At 39.3% G+C, this 18989-nt stretch overlaps 2 protein-coding genes across 2 annotated transcripts; one reads left to right on the top strand and one right to left on the bottom strand.

The window, feature by feature from the left end:
* The first annotated feature begins 1198 nt into the window (after positions 1 to 1198).
* On the top strand, positions 1199 to 9564 carry LOC111329396 (ethanolamine-phosphate phospho-lyase). Its single transcript, XM_022934100.2, has 11 exons — positions 1199 to 1486; positions 3375 to 3493; positions 3936 to 4095; positions 4633 to 4707; positions 4852 to 5065; positions 5637 to 5719; positions 6333 to 6427; positions 6874 to 6998; positions 7600 to 7754; positions 8403 to 8492; positions 8965 to 9564. Exons 1-11 carry the CDS (start codon positions 1329 to 1331, stop codon positions 9110 to 9112), a joined length of 1422 nt encoding a protein of 473 aa, XP_022789835.1. The 5' UTR covers positions 1199 to 1328; the 3' UTR covers positions 9113 to 9564.
* Positions 9565 to 14195: 4631 nt separating this feature from the next.
* Positions 14196 to 15838, bottom strand: LOC111329569 (carbohydrate sulfotransferase 5). Its single transcript, XM_022934303.2, has one exon. The coding sequence runs from the start codon at positions 15630 to 15632 to the stop codon at positions 14361 to 14363; it is 1272 nt and encodes a 423-aa protein (XP_022790038.2). The 5' UTR covers positions 15633 to 15838; the 3' UTR covers positions 14196 to 14360.
* Positions 15839 to 18989: the final 3151 nt, after the last annotated feature.

Below are 18989 nucleotides of genomic sequence, written 5' to 3'. Positions count from 1 at the left end.
TTGTTAAGGGCCCATCTTCGAATAAGCGCCCACTTTCAAGGTCCAAATATTTAGTAAGCCCCCAGGGCACTTAATCGAATAAATACGTAAGGGAGTTTGTGTGTTTCGTTAGCAATTTATTTTCAGACTGTTATTTATCGGTTTTAATTAGGAAATTAAGATCGAGTTGTTAAAGAGAGGTATATTCCTATCTGGTTGTTGCAAAATTAAAAGCCAAAAATAATTAAATTTAAGCGTTTTAAAAATTGTGCAGCGTGAAATCAATGTTAAATTTGTTTAAATAACAAAAGTACTTGTTTGAGAGACGGTTAAATCGCACGGTCAACGATCCAATGGCAGATATCTTTATGTTTGCATCCAATCATGGAAACGACTATTTTGAGGTAAGAAATTAGATACTTTAAACAAAGACTCCGTTTCCAAATGTGCTGTTGGTAATTTTTGCACAGACTCAGCTGTAAAAAGTTTGAAAAAGTGAGGGTAGAATTCAACTCCATAAATAAGAACGCAAAGGAGAGCGCTTTTTGATCACGCAAAAAGTACGCGATGCGTTCCTATGTTATTGCGTGCAGACGTTTCTAATCACGTGATGGCTGGTGTGTGACAAGTTGACAGCTGCATCTCTAAGGAGTTGTTAACCGGTAAACAAGCACAATACGGGTCAAAATACTTCTTTGAAAATTCCATATTTCTTCAGTATATTGAGTAGCTGCTTGAGGATACTGAAAGATTACCATCTGAACGACTTGTAGACAGGTTTCTTTCCTTTCCTTTCTTTTTCGAGATTTATAATTTACAGTCACTCACAATGTAACTAGAAAGCTTTTGAACTTTCTTTCGCAATCAGCCCATTTTCTCTATTTCAAGATGTGGTAAAGCGTGTTTTAAAGATATTGATCCGGTAAAAGGAAGTTAAGGGTTTATTTTTGCGGTCAATGTAACGAAACAGGTTTGGCGGGAATCGGAAATGAGTGAAGGTCAACTTTACACCGTATCAAAACAGCTTTGTCTTTCTGAGCTTGTTAAATCCTCGTGTTCTATCCCGCAAAATATCCGACACTTACATATCTAATTTCAATTATTTTAAATTTCTTTTTCCTGTCATCGGAAAGGGAAGTTTAATTTTGAGAGTGAGAAACCTCCTTCCTTCGGCCAGTGACGTAATAGAGGAAACTTGATTGACCTGTTATTTGTAAATAAGAAATCTCGTGACAACACGCGGCGAAAATTTGAAAGAAGAGATCTCAACTCGCCGGCAAAAAAAAATTTCGCTTTCCTGTTTGTTCGACGGGGAGGTTTGAATCTCGTCAAAAGAAAAATTTATTAACATGAGCGTGGCGAAGAGAGCAAAGCTCGATGTGCCGACGACCGAAACCCATGAGAAGCTCACAAACGGCTACCATTGCACGAACGGAATCGAAAGCGAAAAAAAATCGCACGAACTCTCCAAGGACGAGATAATGGGACTGCGAACTGCCTACATTGGGTAAGTTTCGAGGGTTAATGTGTTCATTATGAAAACAGTAGCTACAATTACTAAAAGGCACGCGAAAGTTGACAACGATTATGAAAAGGATTGAATTTCCTTAGAAAACGACGTGGATTTTCTGTTTCAAACGGTAGTAAAGGTTGCCACTCGTTCCGTCGATCGGTCATTGTGGTTACGTCGTTTTCTGACGGCAATTGTAAGCTTACATTTCACGACATTCCCGATCATGGCTTTAGAAGAGTAATACTACTAATTTAGTTTCTGACTTAGAACAGCGAAAAAATACATGGAATGTCGGCGATTTGTTTTACAATACGTTTCAAGCATGGTTTTGCGAACTTATTATAAAACTGATGATGTCGTTCGTATCGACCTCTGCTTGCTGAAAGAATATTCCGTAAGCGGTTGACAGGTTTTACTGGAGCTGAACAATCAAAGTCGGATGTTAATCAACGAATTGTCCACGTAGCTTGTTTCTTCATTGGGTGAAATGTGTTTCGTGTGTCAACCTCACATCCGGTTCCACGTGCATAATTTCTTTCTATATCCAAGTGTTTTTTTGCAACCACTGACCCATAGCAATTTTCAATTGTTATATGACAACCTTAAAATCAAGCTGTTTTATGATAGCATTGGTGATGCATAGCCAGGGAACACAAAGATCTGTCTATGACCCTGTCCCTGGCATAACGAGTCCATATATAAAGGTACTTTTGAGCTGACTGGAGGTATCTATAAGGACATTGTGGTCAACTGTGAGGTCAGGTGGCTGACATTGCCATAGCAGAAAAGAGTTTTATCCTACTTTACTCCCAATATATGCATGGCTCAGCTTGTAGTTCTGTTCTCTAGCTCCTCATAGTGTTCTATTGTAGTAGAAAAGCAGAATTTGGTTGGCTTTTATTAACTCTTTGACCACTAAGAATGACTGCCATCTAAATTCTCCTTACAATATCATCCCACCATCATACATGACAGGACAGAAAATGCATACACTGTAAGTACCTCCCATTGTCCCATACAAAGTGTTAGAAAACTTTTCTAAGACTTTGTATGGGACAACGGGAGGTACTTACAGTGCACGCATTTTCTGTCCTGTCATGATCAAGGTCAGAAGAATGGAGGAAATGGTCACCAAAACAGACAAAGTCCTGATTGTTCTAAAAGTTCTCCTTGTCAGCACAGCAGAAAATGTTTAGAGAACGGCGTGGAGAATGTTCATACTGATTTTAGTTTGTAAAGGGTTAATTCTCTTGTTGAACTGCTAAGGTTTTTTCATATTTGTAAGAGAGAATTCTGTTGTTTTTTTTTTTTTTTACCCTTTATCTCCTGAGATCTGATTGTTAATTCTCCTTTTAAGCTTCAAGTTTCCCCTGTATCAGGTAAGATAAGATCAAGATAACAACTCCTACCTGATGAGTTTCAGTATTCTCAGTACCTGTTTGTTGAATAGTGTTTAGATTTTGTAGGGAGAAGTTATAAGTTAATCAATTTTGGGAGTTAATGAGAATTGGGTCGATGAGAGTGTTGGCTGGATAACTAATATATGTTGAATAGAGCAGTTACACATTTGTCACTATGTTAGGAATGGAACTTATAGAGTTAGAGTTTTGGTTCTGAAGCTTGATCAGGTGGAGGGTAAATGGTTTGGTGATACTTTTCTTTTTAAACTAATACTGTGGGTAAGGGCTTTTTTTAATCATGATATCTTTCTCCTAAGTTGTCTGAGCTGCCTGAGGGTTTTAATTTAGAATTTGAAGGCTCAAGATACATCATTGCTGAAGAGTTATTAGTTTCACCAAGTCTCTCTGTAAAGTAACATATTTAATTTTTTATTTAAGAAGAAAACTGCATGCATTAGAATTTTTTTCTTTGTTTTGTACAGGAAAGCCTGTGAAGTCCATTTCAAAGAGAATCCAATCAAAATTGCCTATGCACGAGGACAGTACATGTATGATGAAGAGGATAACCAGTATCTGGATTGTGTCAATAATGTCACGCATGGTACGTCTGTAAAATTTTTATCTGTTGAGGGATTAGAAATTGCTCTCAATGAAATATTGGTACTATAAAAATAGAACAAGAAACGTCTTTTACAGAACAGTAAGCCTCAATAAATTTGTAAATGGTGATGCAGGCAGTAAAATATCAGCAGCATGGGAAAGATCTGTCCAATTCTTAACCTAAAATATGAACAGCTATGGTAAAAAAAAATAAAAAAAAACTCAATCTAACTTTTGTGTGCATTCCCTTTCTAGACCGTTTTTGATGTGAGTTGGATTTTAGTTTGTCTGCCATTCCCTCTAAATGCAATATCTAAATTGTCAGTTACTTTTGTCTAATTAATTTTTTTTCTGGTAAATGTAACAATTGACACAAAATTATCATAATATATAATGTTTCCCAAATTCTTACATTTTTAAATGACCCCTCCTTTTCTCTACAGTTGGTCACTGCCACCCCCATGTTGTTAAAGTTTGTCACGAGCAAATGGCCACCCTTAATACCAACAGCCGTTTTTTGTATGACATCATTGTTAAGTATGCACAGAGGCTGACAGCGACATTCCCACCTGAATTGAGCCAATGTCATTTTGTCTGCACGGGGTAAGTTCACAGCTGGCAAGGAACCATGGTCCACTAGTACTGACCTCAAACACTTGAAACTATATTTGGTTTTGACAAATGAATTGTTAGTAGAAATCCACCACAACTGAGAGTTTTAGCCTTTTGGGTAATGCTTAAAAGATCAGCTGAAGGAGCTTCCTGCAACAGCTAATTATATATTGAACTCAGTTGAGAAAACTAAATATGCATTCATAGGGTTGAGGTCAGAGCCAGTGGACCTGGTTGAAAGGAAAAAATTAGTATCCTATTGCTTCAACAGTAAACTGTTCCAAGGATGCTATTGGTAATTTTCTTACCTTAGAGAATTAGACATTTTCCCTTTCAAGCAGCTGACAAAAAGCTACCTGTTATAATTCTCATTTCTAAACTTTGCTTTACATTTAATGTGTTAGTAAACTGTGGTAGAGATGAGGAATTTCTTCACTGTACCTTTGGTGAACAGATATATCTATTATTTTCTTTAAGCATCTGTTTGGAAATTACATGTTTATGCATTTGTCACATGTTTGTTTACAGATCAGAAGCAAATGATCTTGCTCTGCGAATAGCAAGACAACACACCGGTGCTGATGATGTTGTCATTGTAGACAGGTATGGAACTTTTATTGTGTAATTTTGTTTATTTGTTTGTCTTATCATAATGTCTCCTTATTCATAAAATTGATGTAAAGTGAAAAAGAAACAAGACATTTCAAAGGGTTAAAATTTCAGATAGCAACTTTTTTTTTCAACCAGAGCATATCATGGCCATACCACAGCATTGATTGATATCAGCCCTTACAAGTTCAGAAAACTGGGTGCCAAGGGCAAGAAAGATTATGTCCATGTTGCTCCTACTCCTGATCCATATCGTGGGATATACCAAGGAGAAGCCACACCTGAACTTGGAGAAAAGTATGCCTTAGAAGTCAAGAAACTCATTGATCAAGCACACAAAGATGGAAGAAAGGTATCTACATGCAGTTTGGAATCAGATAGAAAACTGTTATTATGTGCCATTTATATCTTGGTGTAGATGGGACTCTGCTAGGAAATTTGGGAGGGGGGGGGGGAACTGTACAGCCAGATTTCTTCAGAGCAGTTTTCCACATCTGAAGAGAGGAATAATGACTAAAATGTTCCATGTTTTGAAAAAAAAATTTGCAACACACACACCATATTAAAGACCCATGCCGGTGGAGAGTACAAATTTGTACCCAGTCTTTCACTAACACTCCAACAACAATTTTTTTTTTCTCTTGAGATTTAAGCATCTTCTGTAGAGATTGTACAAACTAATTAGTCTCTTGGTTTTGACCACAAAAGTGGATAAACATTCACCTCTTACTCCACACTTTATCCACAACCGGATGGAAACCACATGTACTGTAAGTAACTCCCAAAGTCGCTCACAAGAAAAGTTTTCTAAGGCTTCATAAGGGACAACAGGAGGTACTTATAGCACACAGCATTTCCTTCCTGTCATGATACTTGATGAGTGGAGGAGAGGAGTGATGTACAATGTTCATTCTGACTTGTAGATTGCAGCTTTTATCAGTGAATCAATGCAAGGTTGTGGAGGTCAGGTAGTCTACCCACCAAACTACCTGAAGCAAGTCTACAAGTAAGTGAATTATTTCCTTAGTATGAAATAATCTCTGGATAAAGTCTCTCTAAATTCTCAGGGAAGTATTTAGAGGCATACCAAGAAAACACATAGTGATATGTATTTTCCCCTGTTAATGTCACTTGTCACACTCAGTATAGTTGACCCTAATTCCTAAGATCTTATTAGTAATTCTCCATTCTTTTTGCCGTACAATTCTCATAATGTTAGTTTGGGAGAATCTTATATTGGATCAACTAATCATTCCCTGATTAATATTTTTCTTTATTCCCATCACTTGTCTACTTGGTATAGTGTTAATATTGTAAGGAGAAATTCTCTCTTGGTCACTCATGAGAGTTCAGGAGTCAAAAAGTTCAATGCTTTAATTTGGTATTTATAGATTTGAAAGATATGTGCCGAAATCACAAGTTTTCGTGCAGGATCTCGGAGACCCTAAAGACTCCTTTACAGTCCATTTCAGCTTTGTACTTCTAGTTTGATGCCACTTATTCTCTTTGGAATTTTTTGTACGATCAATAAGTGGCTTGGATTTTCATCAGCTGGTTTGCCTGTGATCAGCACTTTCAAATTGATAAAGTAATTTTAAACCAATGATTGTTAACTAAAGGTATGTACGAGAGGCTGGAGGAGTGTGTATTGCTGATGAGGTTCAGGTTGGATTTGGACGAGCTGGAAAACACTTCTGGGCATTTGAGTCTCAAGGTAAGTGAGACACTACTGGTAGAAGGGTGGTGGACATACCTTACATTTACTGAAGTAGCAAGTTTACTTTTAGTATGTCCAAAGAAAATTATTTTGGTGCACAAGACACTAATAGCAATGCTTTCTTGTATTTTCTCTTGTTTTTTTTTTTCTTAATTTTTTTTTCTCCCTTCTCCGATTAACTCGTACTGCATTTTTATGGACTACCAGATGTTTCCATACTAGTCCACCAAGTCTTCTACTCTGTGACCTCTAGTATGGTGGTGTGCAAATCCAAATGTCTAGGCCAGGACATAACTGTATTTATTTGACCAAGTTACTCCCTCTCCTACCTGGCCTTTATTACAGGATACTTGCACTATTGTGTAAGTGCTGGCACCATGTGTTAATGATTACAATCATAATCATGCTAGAGTATGCCAGATCATAACTGTGCATTTCCCTAGGTGTTGTGCCGGACATTGTTACGTTAGGTAAGCCGATTGGTAATGGTCACCCATTGGCACTAGTCATTACGACACCTGAACTTGCAGAATCATTTGCTGCCACTGGCATGTCCTATTTCAATACAGTAGGTTTTCTCTCAGTTGGTTTGTGATATGAATGATAATTATCTTGAAAGTTCCATATTAAACACTTAGTCAGTAGTTTTGGAGGGTGGGTTTGACAACGCTAGTGGTAGGCAGGGGCAGCATCAGCAATATCCTCAGCAGTAAGGTGGTTGCCATAGCAACTAGTCAAAGCCCACATCTAAGCACCTGACAAATACAACGGAGGACAAAGTGTCTAGGAGTGATCTTGAAAGCATGATAGTGCATAATTTCAAACCCAAAGTAACCACGATTTATAGAATTTCATTGGCAATCTCACAATAGTCTCTTGAGTTCTATAGCCACTTAGTAAGGAATGTTACAGAAAAATGATAAACTTGACTTGATTGAGTAGGTTGCCACCTTGTGAAATCCTTCCTTCAAAATTTTTGCCTGCACCCCTCTTGATAAAATAAGATCACCTCTGTAAAATGTGACTGTAGACTTTATGTTTCTTGGTACAGTGTTTCAGTTTCATTCTAGAGTACCGTCTGAGTCTTTTTTTTAAGTTCATGGTCAAAGATTTTACATGAGAAGTTATGTTGTTTAAATTGTTCTTAACCATTGAAAATTGTGTTGCAGTATGGAGGTAACCCAGTATCATGTGCAGTTGGCAATGCAGTTTTGGATATCATTGAGAATGAGAATCTTCAACAGCATGCCCTTGAGACTGGTGATTACTTAAAGAACAAGTTGCTACAACTTCAAACCAAGCACAGGCTCATTGGAGAAGTTAGGTAAACACTGATTTTTTCATCATCAGTCAGTTGTCTGTCACTGTCCCACTTCCCCACAGATGAGGTTCTGTGGCCTTGCAAGGGTGGGAAGGAAAAAAACCTCTGAAGCAGGTATACATTTTGGTAATGATACAATTTGCAGCTGGTCCCTATGTCAGACTCCCCCTTCCCCTTCCCCGGTTGTTTCAATTTAAGTACCAATACCAATTTTTCAGTTTCTTAAATTGTTGTTTCAACAAAGTGCATTTTTTTGTTTCTCTAATTACTACCTTGTTGCTTTTTATTGTTTCATTGTCTTGTTGAAGTGTTTTTAAGTCCTCTTAAGAGTTAATGTCAAGGAGTGTAAATGGGAACTGGTGAACTGTATGGGATACTCGGGGAAATACTGATAGTGGGCAGGGGGGTGGAGGATGGGGGATGATTAACCTGCAATGGGTTAGCATCTCATCCAGAAAGACTAGCAAGGTACACAAACACTTCCAAGGGAGGGGGGGAAGGGTGATTTTCATGTCAAGTGCTAATGTTTTGAGAAGCAAAGCTCTCTCATTTGAGAAATTTTCTCAGTAAAGTTTGTCAGAGATTTTCGTCTGTGTGCAGATTAGACCTTTTCATCTTAACCTGATGTTTTTTTTTTTTTTTTTTTTCAAGGGGGATGGGGCTTTTCATTGGAGTGGAACTGGTGACTGATAGAACAACAAAACAACCAGCCGCAGAAGAGGCAAGAAAAGTGGTATACAAGTAAGAATGAATACTTTGTGTTGGTCTCGGTGACTGGACCATCTATTTCTCAAATTGCCTTGCATAAATAGGCCATTCCCACAATGTTTATGCATTTGTATGACGCATTATCCAACACTTTGCGGGGGACTTAAGCCAGACTGCAGTGAGTAGTTTACAGTTTTCTGAGGGAAATTTTGCAATTTAGGAAATTTAGGGTGGCTAGACTCCACAACACCGGGAGCTACGTTCTCTACTCTTTGCGATAAGTGTGTGGATTCTATAACGTCCCCTGCTAATCAGTACAGGGAAGGTGCAGTAAAAGGGGCAGACGGTTTCTCTTCGTTATCCCAGAAGACTTGAATGTCTAACCAGTCGTAGATGTCATTCAAAGGCAGCACATTCTCCTCAGATATTCGAATCAAATGTTACTCCTGGGTTCAAATCATTTACTTTGTTTCTCCACCCGTCTGATAATAATCATTTTTAACAGGGCAAAAGGTAAATTTGTGCTGCTATCAGCCGATGGACCTGATAACAACGTGATCAAGATCAAGCCTCCAATGTGCTTCACGAACACGGATGCTGACCGAGTGTGCTCGGTTTTAGACGAGGCACTGAGAGAAATTGAGGAATGCTAGTGAAGAAGATTGCGAAGGAGAGGGCTAAAGCGAGCGATGATTTTCTCTTTTAAAATTTTTTCACATTTTTGTGTCGTCAACGCATGCCCGGGGGAACTACTAGGGTAGATAGAATTCTGGCAGTGAGTGTAATGGAGTCGCCACATGCTAGAACTTAAAGATATTTTTGTCGATGTTCTCTCCGGCTAAGACTAGAATTGACACAACAGCTTGAATTCTACTCTTATTTATATTTAATATAAAAGCGCGATTCTTTTTTTTTTTTTTTTTTTCATGAATTAAGCTGTATGCCGTGATATTTGAAAGTGAATTTTCAAAGAAGAACGCCAAGTATTACTAGTTGTTTCCTATAAAACTTTAAACTTTAACATCAGTATGCATATTCTCCGTACTGATCTCCACGGTGCTAATAAGGAGAAATTTGTTTAACAATCAAGAGCTTCTTTATTTGGTGATCATTTCCTCTATTCTCTTGAGCTGAATGTGTGATTCAGGGATGATATTGCAACGAGACATTAAATTCTGGCTCCTCGTGATGGTCAAAGGGTCAATAAGGCAGCAAATTGCATTGTAAAAAGGTCAGTTCTCGCCAAAGATACTGGAATCCCTTTAAAGTAATGCAAACACTATCGATATATTTATTCGGAAGTTTTTAGTCTTTTATACGCCATACTTAATTTAATGCCTTTGCTCAATTTTAATGGCATCCCTGTTTGTAGTATAGGTTTTGGTAGTCGCTTATTCTAGAGTCTAGATAAATACGAAATAGTTATTTTAAATGACTTTACATGCTGTAACGTATGGACAAATATGTAAAAAGTTTCTGTAAAATGGTGCCACGAAATTATCGTGTTATTTCTATAACGAAAAGAATTAAACGGGTAAATACGTTGAGATATTTATTCCATAATTTAGTCCCATTTATAGATGAAAAGTCTCCTTGACAAATGTTCTAAGTGTTGCGCCGACCTTCTCCTTCCCCGGGAAACTCACGAACATTTGCCTTTCGTCTGAGCCTAGGGGGTGGGGAATTCGAATCTTGCCTGACTGGGGTGGGGAGTCTGAACCGAAAGTACCTAGTCTTTCCAGCGGAAGCTATCTTTTAATACGGAGATGTTTCAAGGCAAAGAGTTCACTTTCGCGAGCGAATGGCTCAGTTAGCCCAATGGATAGTGCGTTGGACCGTTGTGCGGGAGGTCGAGGGTTCGAGCCCCGACCGGACCAACACTCAAGGTCTTAAAATAATTGAGAAGAATTTGCTACCTTTCCATAAAATCAAGAAATGGTTAGATATTCTAGTCTTCCCGGATAGGGACGAATAAATGGAGGTCCCGTCTCCTGCAGGGTTGGGGGCAGGAGACGTTAACTTCCCACACACGAGATTACTGTGTGATGGATATCCTCCCCTGGGGTGGGATGGGTGGGTTAACTGGGCTCGCTGTAATCGGCGCAAGCTGTTGCAGTGTCCCTGCCTGTCGGCGAATCTAATAAATTAAGTGTGAAGGTGTAGTCTGATCGTCCGGGTGAGTGTATTGTATTGTATTGTAATCTTTATTTAGACACGATCAATTCATCAGCCTATAAAAATACATATCACATACGCTAAGATATTTAAAATTAAAACTACATACTATAACACTAAAGCTGTTTTCCGTGAATGCCGTGCGTTAGACTTAAAAAATGTCATTGATCTTACGTTTAAATAACCCCAGAGACTCTGTGTTCCTTATATCGCGTGGTAAACTGTTCCATAATGTGGCGCCATTGTAGCTAAAGCTTTTTCTGTAATAATTAGTGCGCGGTAGTGGAACATTAAGCTTATTTTCAGAGTCCCTGAGGTCATAAGCAGAGTCACGCCACGTAAACTTTGAATATAGATACCTTGGAGCTAGCCCGTGCAGACATCTAAACATCATGGTGGCTTTATGGATTTCCTGCTGGCGTGCAAGATTTTTCCACCCTAAAAACTCGAGTAGCTCAGTTGCATCAGCATCATAGTTAGAGAATGTCAACACACGGGCTGCTCTATTCTGCAATTTCTGCAGTTTGTCTCGTAGCGTTTTCCCACAGCTACCCCAAACAATGTCACAGTAATCAAAGTGAGGTTTTACTAAAGCTTGGTAGATGAGATGTAAGGTTGATGCTGGGATCAGGTGCCTAATTCGCTTTAGGGCCCCGATACCAGAGGCGATCTTTTTCGTTAGTTTTTCGATGTGACTATGCCAATCGAGTTTATCGTCTATTATTACACCAAGCGATTTTGTAGCTGAAACCTGGCTCACTTGAGTATTGTTCATTCTAATTGTTGGTGAAGCTGTGAGAGTATTCAGTCTCTGCCTCGACCCTATTAGCATGAATTCGGTTTTAGTCATGTTCAACGTGAGTTTGTTCGCTTGTAGCCAGTTGAAGACGTTTTCTAGGTCTTCATTTAGACAAAACTGAACGTTCTCAAGATTGCTTCCCGCATATGTGAGGTGCGTGTCATCGGCATACATTCTCGGTTTACAATTTGATAAGCAATTTGGAAGATCGTTGATATATAATAAGAACAATAATGGACCGAGAATGGTCCCTTGAGGGACGCCGCAAGTCAACGAGTAGCTACTGGATAGCGACCCGTTGACAGAGCATTTTTGTGTTCGGTTTTCCAAATATGACTGAAACAATCTGAAAGATTTTCCACGTATACCATAATAGTTTAGTTTCGATAGAAGGATCTGATGATCAACAGTGTCAAAAGCTTTTTTCAAATCTAGAAAAATGACTCCATTGATTTTCTCGTTATCAATATTATATGCCCAAGAATCTGTCGCTTCCAACAAAGCTGTTACAGTTGAATGATTAGCACGAAACCCTGATTGGTTTTGACATAAAATATCGTGCTCTTCCAAATAGGCATATAACTGTTCATAAACTATCCTTTCAAACACCTTCGCCATTATTGGAATCACCGATATTGGGCGGTAATTGTTAGCATCACCGCGGTCACCTTGTTTATAAAGAGGGGTAATCCTTGCATATTTCCAGTCGTCCGGGAACGTCCCTTGGCTAATAGATTGATTGAAAATATCACATATCGGCACACAAATGAGATCAGCACATTCCCTGATAAGCCTAGCAGATATTTTGTCAAGGCCTGTTGCCTTTGACTTGTCTAGTTTATTTAAAAGTGAAAATACTTTAGTTGGATTGGTGGGTTGGAGCTTAAACCGTTTATCTGTTGCGGTAAGATATCTTTGATAGCTACCACTATCACAATTTATCTCACTGGCAAGTTTTGGACCAATATTAGCAAAGTGGTTATTGAATTCGTTTGATAGCTCCAACGGATTAGTTATCGTTAATCCGTTCACTTTTAGTGATGCCACTGGCGTTTTCCCAGATTTTCGAGAAGTTAGCTCGTTTATAGTCTGCCAGGTCTTTCGGGAGTCGCTGGTTTGCTTATTAAAACTATTTTGGTAATAAGCTTGCTTAGCTGAGCGTATTTGCTTATTGACTATATTTCTTTGTTTCTTAAATAATACCCAATCGTTAGGATCATTTGTCTTGCCAGCTTTGATTTTTAATATGTCTCTATTATGCATAAGGTCTTTCAATTCAGAGGTAATCCACGGAGAACTCCGTGAACGAACGCGCATCGTTTTCAATGGGGCATGTTTGTCAGCGATAGCCAGAAATGTACATTTCCATTGCTGCCACATCACGTTTGGGCTGGAAGACTCGTATACATTATCCCAACATTGAGATAGAATATCATAACGAAACTTTTGGTGATCGAAATTTCGGAAATTTCTGTATGTAATAGAATTATGTCCGTTAGACATCCCATTCAGGGAAAGTTTTCTATATACATACACCATGCTATGATCACTTATTCCGATATGACAAACTCCCGAACAAGCAATCTTATCCGAGCAGTTGGTATAGATTAAATCAATTAGAGTTGATGAGGTGGGTGTTATCCTCGTCGGTTCAGAGATAAGCTGCTCGAGTCCGTAGACATCAGCAATACTCCTTAATTTGGATGTGTTATTGTCATATCGAGTCGTGATCATGTCACAGTTCATGTCTCCCAGTACAAAAAATTCTACATTTTCACTATCCAATCTCCCAATTAGGGATTCAAAAGGTGAAAAAATGCCAATAGGAGAGTCAGGTGGTCTGTACCAAGTAACAATCACAAAAGATTTTGAATTTGGCTTATGGATTTCCAAGCAAAGATTTTCTAGTGTATCCATGTGTAGGTCATTTCGTACTGTAAAGTTGATTGAAGTTTTTACATAGAAGCATACCCCTCCGCCGCATTTTGTTAGTCTATCGCGGCGAACTATTTCGTATCCCGGAATATGAACTTCTTGATCTCGAATATTCTCGTTCAGTTTCGTTTCATTTATGGAAACAATATCGATATCATTATTTGCTAATATGATTCTTAATTCGTCTATATGAGTAATTAATTGATTATTATTGAGTGATGCCATTCTAAAACCGCGCAAAGGAGGCAATATTGAGTGTAGTCCTGAGAAGGACTGTTGTCGGTGGTGGTGACTGACGTTTCGACAACCTGTGCGGAAGTCATCATCAGAGTCAAGTGAATGATTGTTGTCAGTAGAATGTTCTTAGTCCAGTTCGTGTAAAATGATCGGTTGGTTTTGCCGTGATGTTATTGGCTGTAAGACTCAAGTGACGTAAGTCGGTCGTGATTGGTCTGTTTCGATCTGTCGGTAAAGTTAACGACAGTAGTAACGACCTAACTTTACCGACAGATCGAAACAGACCAATCACGACCGACTTACGTCACTTGAGTCTTACAGCCAATGACATCACGGCAAAACCAACCGATCATTTCACACGAACTGGAATAAGAACATTCTACTGACAACAATCATTCACTTGATTCTGATGATGACTTCCGCACAGGTTGTCGAAATGTCAGTCACTACCACCGACAACAGACCTTCTCAGGACTACACTCACCCGGACGATCAGACTACACCTTCAGATGTTACCCCCGGGTTCAAACCATTTACTGCACTAATAAATTAAAATGGTTCTGTTTGATAACGAATGACTGAATGATAGCTCTCGGCCTCGAAAATTTATTGTGATACCACAAGAAAAGAAAAAACGCCAAAAAACTTAAGGTAGCTCAAAATGGTTTTGTTTGGTACGAACTAAATGAATCGAAGCCGTTTGCTATCAAAATTTTCTGGAATACACGTGATTTATCTTTTAACATGGAGGTGTTTCAAGGTAAAGAGTCACCTTCGCGAGTTGAGAAATTTAAAAACCAGTGTTTCGCTTCATAGTCATCGCTGAACAGTGGAATCTTGTCGTTTGCCAATAGGTCATGCGACATGTCCACAGGCCGATATCCCATCAGGCGCATCGTGCCTCGACAGTAGTGCTCTATCATGTTGATTTCGTGTGGATGTACCTTCCATCTCCAGCGATTTGCCGCTGCCCAAGCATCATCTTTTGTGCACGTGACTAAAGGACCATCTAATTCACGATTACAGGCTTTCCTACTTTGCTGCGTGGTTTCGTTTAACCATGCGCGTATGCTATCCAACACAGGCAAACCAGCAAAATTGTAAAGTCTGTCTAACGTTTTTAATGGTTCCATTGCCAAATCCTCGTACCGCAGAAGTTTAATCCGTGCACGCAAAGAGTCCGGTAACTTCCTAACTAGTTCCAAATTCTTCTCCGTTTGCTGACACAGCGCGTAGCTGTACACCCTCGTGCCTAACTTAGAATCGGACCCTCCTTGTTCTTTAAAAAAACCAATCTGAAGTGAAGACGGGATTACTGCGCGAGGGTCTCTAACAAGGAAGATAATCTTGCAGTCGACGTCTTGCGAGTTACAAGCGGTTAAAACTGTTTTCATATTATTCTCAGGAATTCGAGACAGCAGGATTTTCAAGACAGTTATATCGTATTTATCCTTACAAACACCACCTAAGAACTGGTTTGACATAGGAGGGCAACGTTCGGGACTCCATCTAGGATCCTTCATTTCATAGGGACAGAGAGGTGGTGAACCCATTGCATGGCTGACGCGCGGGTGAGCTGGTTTGCGGTAGTAACTTTCAATGTCCGCCAGCATCTGAGGCTGATCGAATCTGCATCGAACGAGGGAGGCTAAAAGCTCTCCTGCCAGCCTGTTGTAACTAGTTTGATTCGTGTTCTTCTTGTGAACTCGTTGCGCGGTTTGTAACGGTTCGTACATGTAAAACACTGAAGGATGATGGTTGAAAATATCTCCTGTCAGAGTAGACCCAGATCGACCATGAGACACTATGATTAGGTTTCTACGCGCTGTTTCTGTCGAACCATCGAGGAATGTCTTGAAACCGCCGAAATCATTGCTTGAAATTTCATTGAGCTTTTCATCGTGGTAATCCAAAGGTTTTAGGGATAGACGAACAAAACAAACGCATGTGAGAAAAATTGTCACAAAGCATATCCGAAGAAGCTTCGATCCCACTTTCTTCTTAAGCGGTCTTGCGAGTCGTATCATCAAGGTAAATTTTGTAGTTCACGGCAAACATTTACAACTTAATGTCCTGAGATGTTGACTAAATAGCAATTGGGTGACCAGCACATTGTGATACGGTTTCCAAGGCAAAATCAATCTGTTTTGAGAAGCACGAAAGTGTCTTTCAAACGATCTGAACTTGCGCATAATATAAGGGCATAGCTAAACCCGGTGGTCAAACGAGGAAAACCAAGGGACACGTAAGGGCATGGAAATACGTTTTATTGCTATTGAGTGTCGAATTTCACCTCAAAATACCCAGTGGGTCATTTGTCCATACTTTGTTACTTTTCATGAAAAATTTTTGTACGAAACATTTGTTGTCAGGGTTTTTTTTGGTTCGCTCTTTAATGTACTGAATAAATCACCCAAGAGTAAAAAGCTTTCATTAATCCTATCATCGTGTTGTAAATGTTTATTTTCAAATCAGTCCAGACTGAATGTCTATTTTTCTCCCGACAACAACGACAAATGCATCTCGTGCGATGCCACAGATTTCTTTTACACCAACCTTTCCGAGCTTCCGAAAAATAAAGTAGAGGGCAATGAATAAAGGGGTAAAAATGTAAAGAAACTGTGGTACTACGTCCGTGGGAGTAACAAGGTAATTTGGTTTTATCAACCGAGTTGACAAAGCTGACGTTACGAGCGTTTGCCCTTCGTCAAAGCAAAGACCTCGAAACGTCAGCTTTGAAACTCTTTACAGTGACCAATTTACCACTCAACTCAGTTGATAATACGAAATTATAATGTGGAGACTGTTAACATCTTGAATTCCCGGTTAGCTCAATGGATAGAATGGATAGAATCTCTCGGTTAGCTCAATGGATAGAGCGCCGGACTGTTGAACGGGAGGTCGAGGGGGTTCGAACCCCGGCCGGACCACCACTCAAGGTCTTAAAATTACTGAGGAGAATGTGCTACCTTTCTATAACATGAGGAAATGGATAGACATTCTAGTCTTCTCGGATAAGGACGAATAAACCGTACGTCTCGTCTCCTGCAGGGTTGGGGTAGGAGACGTTAATTTCCCACGCACGAGATCACTGTGTGATGGATGTCCTCCCCTAGGGTGGGGTGGGATGGGTGGGTACTAGGGCCCACAGTAATTGGCGCAAGCTGTTGCGGTTCCCCTGCCTGTCGGTGAAGCTAATAAATTAAAAATTAAAAGGTATCCGATGAGAATGACGAGTTTCCTGGCCGAGGTAAACAACTGCGTACAGAGGAATGAAATAGTTACATCTTGTGAGTGGAGTTCTAGTGCATTTATTCTTCCCTTTTAATGTTAACACCAACTAGCAAACGATTACACCACCGTGTTCCTTCGTTTAAAAATGAAAAAAAGAGCCGCAGCTTTACATCGAGCTTTTCCTTTGATTGCTTTGGCTGTTGTTTTGCGTCTCCATACTTATTTCATTATTGATCTGTATCAAATAGATTCCCCCGTAATTGCAGTCAAACCTCTATCAAGTGGCACCGTATTACGCGGTCACCCTGTATTAAGCGATCGATTGTCAAAGTCCCGAATTTTTCCCCCGTAGTTACTGCAATTCTCGCCTCTATTCAGCGGTCATCTCTGTTTAGCGGTCATGGTGAACTTTTGAGTGAACCACTCAAATAGAACTAGGATTAATCTTTCAAGCAAGATTTAATGCATGTTTCGTTCCGAAACCAATGTTAGGAGTATTTTTTGGGCGTTATTTGTACATAAAGTGCTCACTTATTGCATAAAATGGCATTTTTACCTTTTTTATATTACCCCTACGTGGAACCTGTATTAAGAGCAAGGGCGTAGCCAGGGGGGGTCCTGGGGTGCCCGTGACCCCCCTTGGTAGGCCTTCTTTTGAGCAAACAACCTACAATATTCAGGTGGTGAAAACGCCTTGACAATATCTTGGCCTGCCCACTATACTCTCACTGCTCATCCCAAAACTGTAACATTAAGTAAAATATGCACGGCGTGGTATGCTTGTCAAACAGGATCAAAATGTCGAAGACAGAATTTATGTATTGAGTTGCCATATTTATGTCCAAATTTCAATATATATATATTCAAAGAGCAATATTTACCTCCAAAAACTGCAATATATATGTCCCAATGGTATAATTTATTCTTCTGAGTTATTTTCTCGATTTATATATTTCTTTCGTGTCGATATAAATATTTCACCCATGTACCCAGTATTTCGACAAATATATTTTTTTATTTTAAGTGAGTTATGTAATTCAACTTTGGAATGTCTCTATTGGTCATCTAAGTACCTAATGAATGTCCGCTATCACGTGAGCCCGAATTTTAAGAACAGCATGGCGGCCAACTGGCTTCCGAACGTAAATGGTTTTTTATTTCGCTGGTGAATGTCATGCGAGGGGCAAGAAATCACTTGTCCACCAACCAAGTTGACAGTGCAGAGTTCTGGTGTCGAAGACTTAATCAATATGAACGAACTTTGAGGTTGTTGTCAGCCAGAGTGGAGGAATCGCTCCCCGGTCAAACTACCTTTGTTCGAGATTTGAAGATCTTAATACTTGCTGCACCGTAGTTCATTTGTGGATTGAAGCTTGTGGTGATTTGAGGCTGGAGATGGCAACTCTCATCGTTAGCAGGGACCGCAAACGCACCGATTTACGCTATTTATATTGTTTTGTTTTATCCAAGTTTTGTTTTTCTTGTATTGTTAAACCTTAAACTGTATATAAATTATTTAAATTTTATTCTTTGTAATTAGCCCTCCTAGTATAGCTATTACTGTTTTAGGAGCATCTCGATTAAAGATTAAAGCCATGCTGTTCTTTATTCGCGCTCACGTGATAGCGGACATTTCATTAGCTACTTAGATGACGCATAGAGAGATTCCAAAGTTGAATTACATAACGCACTTAACATAAAAAATATATTTGTCGAAATACTGGGTGAAATATTTATATCGACACGAAAGAAATATATAAATCGAGAAAATAACTCAGAAGAATAAATTATACCATTTGAACATATATATTACAGTTTTTGGAGGTAAATATTGCTCTTTGAATATATATATTGAAATTTGGACATAAATATGGCAACTCAATATATAAATTCTGTCTTCGACATTTTGATCCTGTTTGACAAGCATGGCGTGTAGGTCGACATGACAATCTTGTGAGTAGCCTCTGTGACCCCCTCTTTGAAAAATCCTGGCTACGCCCCTGAAGAGGTCCACCTGTAGTAAGCTGTCACCCTGCCATTCCCTGTGGGTGACCACTTAAAACAGGTTTGACTGTACTGTCTGTCTGTCTGTTAGAAAATGTCTCCAATTTGACTCACCTGCACATTTTTACAGATATCATATGAACTGG

The sequence above is a fragment of the Stylophora pistillata genome, chromosome 3 (assembly GCF_964205215.1).
Source record: "Stylophora pistillata chromosome 3, jaStyPist1.2, whole genome shotgun sequence".
NCBI lineage: Eukaryota > Metazoa > Cnidaria > Anthozoa > Scleractinia > Pocilloporidae > Stylophora > Stylophora pistillata.
This window is presented reverse-complemented; position numbering and strand designations above follow the sequence as displayed.

Excerpts from the sequence above, each read along its gene's own strand:
- LOC111329396 (XM_022934100.2), top strand. The coding sequence starts at position 1,329 with ATGAGCGTGGCGAAGAGAGCAAAGCTCGATGTGCCGACGACCGAAACC. Across the intron at positions 4,096-4,632 it reads TGTCATTTTGTCTGCACGGG|ATCAGAAGCAAATGATCTTG; the intron begins GTAAGTTCACAG and ends GTTTGTTTACAG. Across the intron at positions 6,999-7,599 it reads GCATGTCCTATTTCAATACA|TATGGAGGTAACCCAGTATC; the intron begins GTAGGTTTTCTC and ends ATTGTGTTGCAG.
- LOC111329569 (XM_022934303.2), bottom strand. The coding sequence starts at position 15,632 with ATGATACGACTCGCAAGACCGCTTAAGAAGAAAGTGGGATCGAAGCTT.